This window comes from Pygocentrus nattereri, chromosome 10 (genome assembly GCF_015220715.1).
Source record: "Pygocentrus nattereri isolate fPygNat1 chromosome 10, fPygNat1.pri, whole genome shotgun sequence".
Taxonomy (NCBI): Eukaryota; Metazoa; Chordata; class Actinopteri; order Characiformes; family Serrasalmidae; genus Pygocentrus; species Pygocentrus nattereri.
This window is the reverse complement of record NC_051220.1, coordinates 4232501-4242500: the sequence shown is the minus strand read 5'-3', so window position 1 is coordinate 4242500 and position 10000 is coordinate 4232501. Positions and strand designations below refer to the sequence as shown.

The 10000-nt window shown below is 44.4% G+C and overlaps 1 protein-coding gene across 3 annotated transcripts in view; it reads left to right on the top strand.

Annotated features, from left to right (window-relative positions):
* Positions 1 to 10000, top strand: part of slc8a1b (solute carrier family 8 member 1b) — a 181828-nt gene that overhangs the window by 159157 nt on the left and 12671 nt on the right. For all 3 annotated transcript variants that reach the window (XM_037541745.1, XM_037541744.1, XM_037541746.1), the window contains exon 6: positions 549 to 824. In XM_037541745.1, the coding sequence (XP_037397642.1) occupies positions 549 to 824 (276 nt within the window). The remainder of the gene's footprint in view (positions 1 to 548; positions 825 to 10000) is intronic.

The window sequence follows — 10000 nt, the reverse complement described above, 5'->3', positions numbered from 1 at the left end:
CCTCTCTCTATCTCTCTCTCTCTACCTCTATCTCTCTCACTCTCTCTCTCACTCTATTTCCTTCTCATCCACATTTCTCTTTCTATCACTTTGTGCTGTCTCTTTTCTCTCTCTCACTTTGGTCTCCTTGCTCACTCTTTTTGTTAGATCTCTCTGATCCTACTTACGTATATAGTAATAATATATAGGGGTAGTCGTGGGTTGGACGTTTGGGAACAGCCTCAGGTTTGATCCTATAAAAATATCTTTTTTTGTGTGTGTTCAAAGTTCAAAGCTGTGTTTGCTTGTCACGCACTGGCTGGCGTTTCTGAGTTTTGCTCAAAATTAGCTGAAATTGTCACCACCGGAACATCTGGTAAGCTTCGGCAGGGTTATGATTGTTTGGTAGTGACAAAATGCACCGGTCAATCATCTGTTTGAGTAAAATAAAGATAATTAAAAATCAAAGCAAAGCAAAAGGGTTTTAGACTAAAGTCCAAGCCTAAGGTCTAAAGTTTTGCTCTGTTCCGCATTAAGTGGCTACATCGTTTGATCTTCCCTCTTTGCAGGTGAGGATGATGATGACGAAGAGTGCGGCGAGGAGAAGCTGCCCTCCTGCTTCGATTACGTCATGCACTTCCTGACCGTCTTCTGGAAGGTCCTGTTCGCCTTCGTGCCGCCCACTGATTACTGGAACGGCTGGGCGTGCTTCGTCGTGTCCATCTGCATGATCGGAGTCCTCACCGCGTTCATCGGGGACCTGGCCTCGCACTTCGGCTGCACCGTCGGCCTCAAAGACTCAGTGACCGCCGTGGTGTTCGTCGCACTGGGCACTTCGGTACCAGGTGAGAGCGTGGGGGCCGAGGGAGCGCGTGTGTGTACAGTAAGGGTGGGACGCAGTACAGGGCTGCTGACAGTAAGGTGCAGGTCCAGTTGACCTCGGTTTGGAAGAGGAAAAAATCTGAATGACTTATAAAGACGAGTCGTTATCGACATACAGACGGCAGAAGCTTCGGTTACTAAGATCGCTCACCTGGCTGGTGTTTCAGGAGGAGCAGTGACTTTATTTAGACCTGATTTAGAGGCATTGGTGTGATATGAGCACCATCCTTCAGATTCTCCACAAGTGCAGGCCTGAATGCTTGACCCCTACAGTGAGGGGGTCCAGTGGCTCTGTTATGCTGAGAATTCCTGGGGTCCACTTGTACCCTTAGAGCGCTGCCAATAAAAAGAGATGGAGAGAAAGAGCGACAAAGAGAGAGAAACAAGGGAAAGAAAGGAGAGAGAGAGAGAGAGAGATAAACAGACAGAGAGTAGAGAGAGTAAAGAAAGAGTATGAGACAAAGAGAGAAAGGAGAGAGAGAGGGAGTCAGAAACAGAGAGAGAGAGAGAGAAACAAGTGAAAGAAAAGAGAGAGAGTGAGACAACGAGAGAAAAAGAAGAGAGAGAGTCAGAGGGAGAGAAAAAAGTGAAAGAAAAAGAGAAATCACATCGAGAGAGAGAGACGAAGGGAGATAACGAAATATAAACAGAGTTGAAAGTAAAGAGAGAGAAGAAAAGGGGAGACACAGAAAGGAATGAGAGTGAGAGTGAGAGTGAGAGTGGAGTGAGAGTCGTACTACTACAGAATAACAGAAGCTGTGACAAGCAAGAAGGACTAAAGCAGGACGAGTGTAAGAGGATGAACGCAGGCTGAGGAGAAGAAAACATGCATGGCCTCCCGTGTACATTTGCATACTGTCGTTTATCAGGAGCTGAAGACCTCTGTGAGCTGTGTGTGTGTGTGTGTGTGTGTGTGGCTCTGGTTTTGATAAATTATTTAATTATAAGTTCGGCTCATGTGCTCTCCTGCTGGCCTGCAGATTAGCCTCATCTGTCATCATATGTGCTGCTGAGAGAAGATGCAGCTGCACCTGCACAGAGAACTCACACACACACACACACGCGCGCACGCACACACATATGCATCTGTCCCCATTCGCACCCATACACACTCATCATCTGTGCATTATGAGCTGTTGTAGATTGTTGTCTAGCTTGTTTCAGCACTGCTCCATCATACTTAAAGAGAAATGATTACCGCTGAGCCGTATAAATCCGATAAGTGCACGTTAGTACCGCGCTGGGACAGCATAAGTGTGGTTTATATGGGGTGATTTCACCTCTGACCCAAATGGGATCCAGCAGAACTTACAATTTTAGTTCACTTTCCTGCCCGAGAGACTGCTAGAACTGTCATAATCACCACTGTAATCAGTTTAATTGTCTTTTTGGTCATTCTGTGCGATTGTAATTTGGCAGCTGCTCTTCTGCTAGTTAACAGCACTGCTCACACACACACACACACACACACGCACGCACACACACACACACACACACACGCACACAATCACAACTGCCAGCATTTAATTCTGTGTAGAGTAAAGCAACGCTCGCATTCTTCTCTTGAGAGAGTGTGAACTGATGCATTAGCATGCTTGCTATAGCTTAACGATGTTTATATGTGCTATATTTCCAAAGTAAGTTCCAAATCTAAATCATTGAGTTCGGTGTTCCAATCACTTCCATGGCCACAGGTGTATAAAGCCGAGCCCCTAGGCCTGCAGACTGCTTCTACAGACATTAGTGAAAGAATGGGTCGCTCTCAGGAGCTCAGTGAATTCCAGCGTGGTACCGTGATCGGACGCCACCTGTGCAGCAAGTCCAGTCGTGAAATTTCCTCACTACTAAATATTCCACAGTCAGTGGGATTATAACAAAGTGGAAGCGATTGGGAACGACAGCAACTCAGCCACGAAGTGGTCGGCCACGTAAAATGACAGAGTGGGGTCAGCGGATGCTGAGGGGCATAGAGAGCAGAGGTCACCAACTTTCTGCAGAGTCAATCACTACAGACCTCCAAACTTCATGTGGCCTTCAGATCCGCTCAAGAACAGCGTAGAGAGCTTCATGGAATGGGTTTCCATGGCCGAGCAGCTGCATCCAAGCCTTACATCACCAAGCGCAATGCAAAGCGTGGAATGCAGTGGTGTAAAGCGCCGCTGATGTGGTGGTGGTGTGTTAGTGTGTGTTGTGCTGGTACGAGTGGATCAGACACAGCAGTGCTGCTGGAGTTTTTAAACACTGTGTCCACTCACTGTCCACTCTATTAGACACTCCTACCTTGTCGGTCCACCTTGTAGATGTAAAGTCAGAGATGACAGCTCATCTGCTGCTGCACAGCTTGTGTTAGTCATCCTCTAGTCCTTCATCAGTGATCACAGGCTGGATATTTTTGGTTGGTGGACTATTCTCAGTCCAGCAGCGACACTGAGGTGTTTAAAAACTCCAGCAGATATTATCCACTCAGACCAGCACAACACACACCACCACCACATCAGTGTTACTGCAGTGCTGAGAATGATCCACCACCCAAAGAGTACCTGCTCTGTGAGGGTCCATGAGGGTCCTGACCACTGAAGAACAGGGTAACAGAGTATCAGAGAAACAGATGGACTACAGTCTGTAACTGTAGGACTACAAAGTGCAGCTATACAGTAGGTGGAGCTGGTAAGATGAACAGTGAGCGTAGAAGCAAGGATAATGTTATAATGTTAGGCCTGATCAGTGTACGTGTTTGGTTGTACCGCCCACTACAAAGTGGGTTTCTAATAAAGTGGCCACTAATAAAGTGGTTCAGATAGTCATTCAACATTACAGAAAGCAATAAATGACTGTCTGAGAAACAGTTGTTCTCTCGTTTATTCTCTAACCACAGATACTTGGACTCTGTTGACAGTAAAGAAGCATGTATACACAGGCTAACACACACACACACACACACACACACACAGTAGGTAGGCGTGAGGTGTAGATGGTGCAGTGTGTGCTGTGAGTATTTATTATTCTAGACACGCCGGACAGTGTGGAAGTGCTGAGAGAGCAGAACAGCAGCAGACCTGCTGAGCCCGAGTCTCTCTCTCTGTTTATACTGCTCCCTTATGCTCTCTCTGAACTCCTTCTTTGATCTCTCGCTCTCTATCTCTTTCTTTGTCTCTCTGTCTCTGTCTCTCTCTCTCTCTCTCGTCCTCTCTTCATGCCTGCCTTTGTCTGTTTCTTCTATTTGTACTACCTTTCTCTCTTCTCTTTCTTTTTGTTGCCACTCTTTCTTTTTTCTCTCTGTCTTTTCTCTCTCTCTTCCCTGTCTCCATCTCTTTCTTTCTTCGTTTCTCATGATCTCTCCAAACTAATTCTTTGATTTCTCTTTTTCTCTGTGTCTTGCTCTCTCTCTTCATGTGTCTCTCCTTATTTGTCTCTGTCTCTCTCCCTGAGTGTGTCTATGTCTACGTGTCTCTCCTTGCGTCTCTGTGTTTCTATATTTGTGTATTTGTGTGTGTCTCTCTCTATCTCACTTTTTCTGTCTCGGTGTGAGTATCTGTGTGTCTCTCTTTGTGTCTCTCTGTGTCTCTCTATCTCTCTTTGTGTGTCTCTCTTTGTGTCTTTGTGTGTATCTTTATCTGTCTTTTTTCTGACTGTGCATTTGCGTATTTCTGTCTCTGTCTCTCTCTTTGCGTCTGTGTTTGTCTCTCTCTCTCTTTCTTTGTGTCTCTCTGTCTGTGTGTGTCTGTTTGTCAATCTCTGTCTGTCTCTCTTTGCGTCGCTCTGTCTTTGTGTGTCTTTCTATCTCTCTTTCTCTGTGTCTCTCTGTCTCTCTCTGTGTCCCCCGTCTCTGCGTGTGTCTCTCTATCACTCTTTCTCTCTGTGTCTTGCTGTCTCTCTCTATCTCTGTCTCTCTCTCTTTGTCTTTGTGTCTCTCTATCTCTCATTTGTGTGTCTCTCTGTCTCACTTGCTCTGTGTCTCTGTCTTTGCGTGTGTGTTTTGCTGTCTCTGTCTGTCTCACTCTCTGGCCCAATTCAGTGTCTTATTTTCAGTCTTGCCCCTTGTTTTCAAGTGTGACCCTAACCCCTTGGAACTGAGTTACAGGGCAGTGGTTAAAATCTTCCACTACAAAATGGGACAAACCTCAAATATAAACAGCATCACTTCATTATCAGCTACCAGCGCCGCTCTGCAGGCGACCCTGCCCGTCTGCAGGGACAGCAGAGGAGGGGAAAGTTCAGCTCCTCACTGCTGGGCTTTAGTTACATTTAGGGATCATACGGCTTCAAAGAGGGGGGCAATTATTTATTATCACCCCCCCTAATTCTTCAATGATATGAAGCTGAAGTCAGATATTCTCCTGCTTCTCATCCAAATTTTTCCATCCTACCTTGAATGTAGCAGCATTTACATTGTGACCCCTCGGGCATCAGAACTTATGTACCATTTAAGGTGGAACGAGAAATTTAGCTAGCTAGCTACCAAGGCACTGGCATACTATTAGCGATTTTTATCACTAATGGGACTGTAATTCATTAAAGCGACTTTAACAATAAAACAGTTTTTATTTGTCATTTTTAACAAAGAAAATTTGTGGGTTTCTTTGGTCGCTCGCGCAGCCGTCTTGCCGGATTTTCTTATTTCTCATAACACTCTGGAATGTGCATCTGGAAAACCATTTGTAGGGCCATGCAGTCCTAACAAATGGGATTGCGACTGGGGTTCAATCCCTGCCTCATTCTTACCATACCAAAAAGAGTCTTTGGGCAAGACTCCTAACACTGCCTTCACCTACCTGTGTCCCGCAGTGTGAGAAGGTCAGAGATTTACTCAACAAGGGATTCAAACAGCAGCCAATCAGAGAGCTAGAAGAGTGGAGAAAAAGACGAAGAGATGTGCCTGAACAGCAGAGCGGAGACAAAGGTGCTGCATGTGAAACACTCAAATAAGAGCCGATATCATGGTTATAATGTTGATCAACATCAGATCAGGTCACTGTCTTTACAGTTTCGGCTCAGCTGCCAGTTTGTGGTGAAATATTTCTCCAGCTCTCAATGTGAAATCAGCGTTTCTCAACCCCATATCGATCCCCAGTTTGCTGTCCGGTCCAATACGTCCAATTGTTTGTGTGGTGTGATCTGAGGAGATCTGGGAGTTTGAGTTCTTAATCATAGCCCAAACCCCTTATGTGTGTTATTCTCTCTCTCTTTGCCCTGTCGTCTAGTGTGAGCGCACTCACAACAAAAAGACATGAAATCGATGTTACTTTTGTGATGCTCTCCGTTTTAGAAACCTGTGAGATTTTAAAAGTTGTGTATTGAACGTCCAGCCTTAGCAGACCTGTAAAAACAACCATCGTTGCAGAAACATACGGGAGCTTATCTGTGCTAACTCAAATTGCAGCACCTCTCCAGATAACACTAATCCATCTTAAAGCTTCCTGATTGCATTTTCTCAAATGAACCCTTTTCAGATTTTAAGCCCGTCATTCAAAAACTGCTTCTGGAATCCAAAATGCACAGTGCTGACTGGTTTCCCACCGCGAAGACCAACAGGAAGAAGCGGAAAGTCAGGGCCAGTCATTCGCGATTCAGCAAAGCACTCGGCTAGATTAGAGAAGCCCATTCAAAGAGGCGCCTCAGACGACATTCAGGGCATTGTGCTTTAGCTGCATGTTTTTCTTCAGTTTGTTCAGACACAGAATCTGTGGTCATCAGCAGTTTGAAAGCCAGGAATAAAAGCTAAACTTAAACATCCAAGTTTAGGAAACAATTGTTGAACTAGGTCTGTGGAGTAACCACTGCTGAGAGTTATAAGATTGTGTGTAAACTGTTGTATGGAGATGCTAAATGAATTGTACAGCCCAAAATGTATAGTATATATAGTATATAGTATAGTATATATTAAAGCCCCCCCCCCCACTTTAAACACCTGTATGCATGTTAAAGAGTAATCAAATAGGAAAGCAATTCACTTACTAGGCCTTTAGCTTTTGTTCCAGCCTCATCTGATGCTACTGATAAGTCAGGTGGCTTCTTAGGTGGTACAAGAGCTGCAGTCGTGTAGCATGTTAGGTTAAGGCTAACCCCAAAAGACTGGCTGCTCCTTTATGTCTGCCTCAAAAACTAAATACTTCAGATGCTAATACCCAAAAACTATAGAGTCATAATAGAGTTATATAATAAATAACTTTCCAGTGAAGAAATACAGCATCACGTTACTGTATAAAACCTGCAAAAGCCATTTGTGGAATATCAAAGTTTATTTTATTATCTTTGTATGATAAAGACGTAACATCACTGTTACAATTCTAAACACTGAGAGAGTTTATATGCAATTAATAATCCCATAAATGCAGAAAATCAGATTTGCTCAGTAATCCAGTCACCACATTTACATGCACTTGAGTAATCAGATAATGGGGAAACTCTGGGTCTATATGAGTCAGACAGTAATCGGACTTCTGCTTTGCAACCAGCCAATAAACTCACAGAAGAAGACGCGACGTAAACTTAACGTAAACTTAACGTAAACTTAACGTAAACTCAAACTTCATGCTGTGGCTTTTTTTTTAACACATCACACCACATTACCTGAATACATGAACAAAGATCATCTAGAAAATAAAGAATATTTAAATCTTTTCATGGGGGGCGCGGTGGGTGGCGCTGTCGCCTCACAGCAAGGAGGGCCTGCGTTCGATTCCCCGGCCAGGTGACCGGGGTCCTCTCTGTGTGGGGTTTGCGTGTTCTCCCCATGTCTGCGTGGGTTTCCTCCGGGTTCCTCCACAGTCCAAAGACATGCAGTTAGGCAAATTGGACATGCTACATTGCCCCTAGGTGTGTGTGTGTGATTGTGTATGTCTGTCTGTCTGCCCTGCGATGGACTGTATCCTGCCTTCCGCCCAATGACCGCTGGGATAGGCTCCAGCACCGCCCCCCCTGACCCTTAGGGAGAACTGGCTTGGAAAATGGATGGATGGATAAATCTTGCATTTCGTCAAGCATGTAGTTGGTTTTAGTGTCCGTCGCTCAGGTACCGCCGTCTGTTTTCGCACATGAGCAGACTGATGAACCCGAAAGAAATCAGAGTAAGACTCCACATGCACTGAGAGATCTGGTTACTGAGATAAATCCAGCCTCTTCATCAGATTTCTTAATCGGATATCTAGATCAGAGTCAGCTGTTTACGTGACCATTTGAATAATCAGATAACTGCAGAAATCCGGATTTTGATCGGATTATTCGTTGTTTTATGACGCTGTAAAAGTAAGGCTGTATAAAAGTGTTGTAAGTGTGGAAGTTTTGGCTGTTTCTATTGCTTAATTGTTTTAAAATCTTTGGCAATTTCAGATCCTTTATGGCTTTCAAATCTTTGGCACTTTCAGTTCTGCGATGGCTTCGGAGTCTTTGGCCGTTGGGAATCTGTAACAGTTCTGGAATCCTTGTAGGTTTAAAATCTGCGAGCGCTGTCTTCTTCCCTGAGGGATCGTGGGATGGAGCGCTCGTTGCCACGACGCCTACGTTAGTGCCAGCAGCGCTAGCAGACTGCCTGGCTCCGCCGAGCACCAGACCGGCCGAGACTGGGCTGAGAATCGCCATGGCAATGCCATGGAGACGCCGGCTCTCTGCCGCCTGTTTACATGGGAAAAAAAAAACAAAGCAGCGGATTGGAAGAGCTGGTACTGTACATCAGAGATGGCAGCTTCATAGCCCAAAGCTTTTGCCAACTGAATTCTATTTCCATTCCAGGGGTGAAGGCGTGATGAGAGGTTTCGGCTCAGCTTTGTACTGCTATTCTCCAAAGATCGGAAGTAGTTTGGAGCTAACAAAAAGAGTCAAGTTTCCGCAAAACAAATCGAATCTGATTGAATATTCCGAGTATGCGCGTGTGCTTTTTCCACTGATTTCTTAACGTGGTGTGAAGAAGAGAAAAGCACCGGCATCTGCTGCATGAAGAACAACAACATGACACGGAATTTAATGTCTGAAAACTAATCCCAGCACTTTATTAAAAACACCTACCTTATACGTCTACTCACTGGCCACTTTATTAGAAACACCTACCTTATACGTCTACTCACTGGCCACTTTATTAGAAACGCCTACCTTATACGTCTACTCACTGGCCACTTTATTAGAAACGCCTACCTTATACGTCTACTCACTGGCCACTTTATTAGAAACGCCTACCTTATACGTCTACTCACTGGCCACTTTATTAGAAACGCCTACCTTATACGTCTACTCACTGGCCACTTTATTAGAAACGCCTACCTTATACGTCTACTCACTGGCCACTTTATTAGAAACGCCTACCTTATACGTCTACTCACTGGCCACTTTATTAGAAACGCCTACCTTATACGTCTACTCACTGGCCACTTTATTAGAAACACCTACCTTATACGTCTACTCACTGGACACTTTATTAGAAACACCTACCTTATACGTCTACTCACTGGCCACTTTATTAGAAACACCTACCTTATACGTCTACTCACTGGCCACTTTATTAGAAACACCTACCTTATACGTCTACTCACTGGCCACTTTTTTAGAAACGCCTACCTTATACGTCTACTCACTGGCCACTTTATTAGAAACACCTACCTTGTTCTTCCACTCACTGGCTACTTTATTCGAAACACTTCAAGCTGCTGCTAATGGAGCTCAACACGCTTGGAGAACCCTGACAGCCATTTCTGTTACGTTAGCTAACAGGTGCGTGTGTTGGCTAGCACCATGCTGAGTGAGAGAGAGCACTGTTATTCTCATTATACTGTTATTGTTATTTTTTTATCTTAATTTTTTCATCTTTTTTTCCTATGACTTAATCTTCTATGTACAGTGTCATTAGATGTCTTGAGATGCTGATTAATAATATCCAATTATTATCATTATTATTATTATCTAGTCTAAACAAAATGAGCAAAGATGTGGTGTGTAGTGGAGGCTGCTGAGGTCAGGAGTGTGTGGTGGATGTTGGTTCTGAAAAGCTGTGAATGGAGCTGGTATGTGTACGTTTTACGGTGTGTATGGCTGTGTGTGAATGTTTCAGCTGGTTGGCTCTGTAGCGTTTTGTGGATGTTTGTTTATGACTGCATGAATAATCAGACTGTAGTACTCTGCTCTGTTTTTTATCTCCATGAGCGGAACAAGC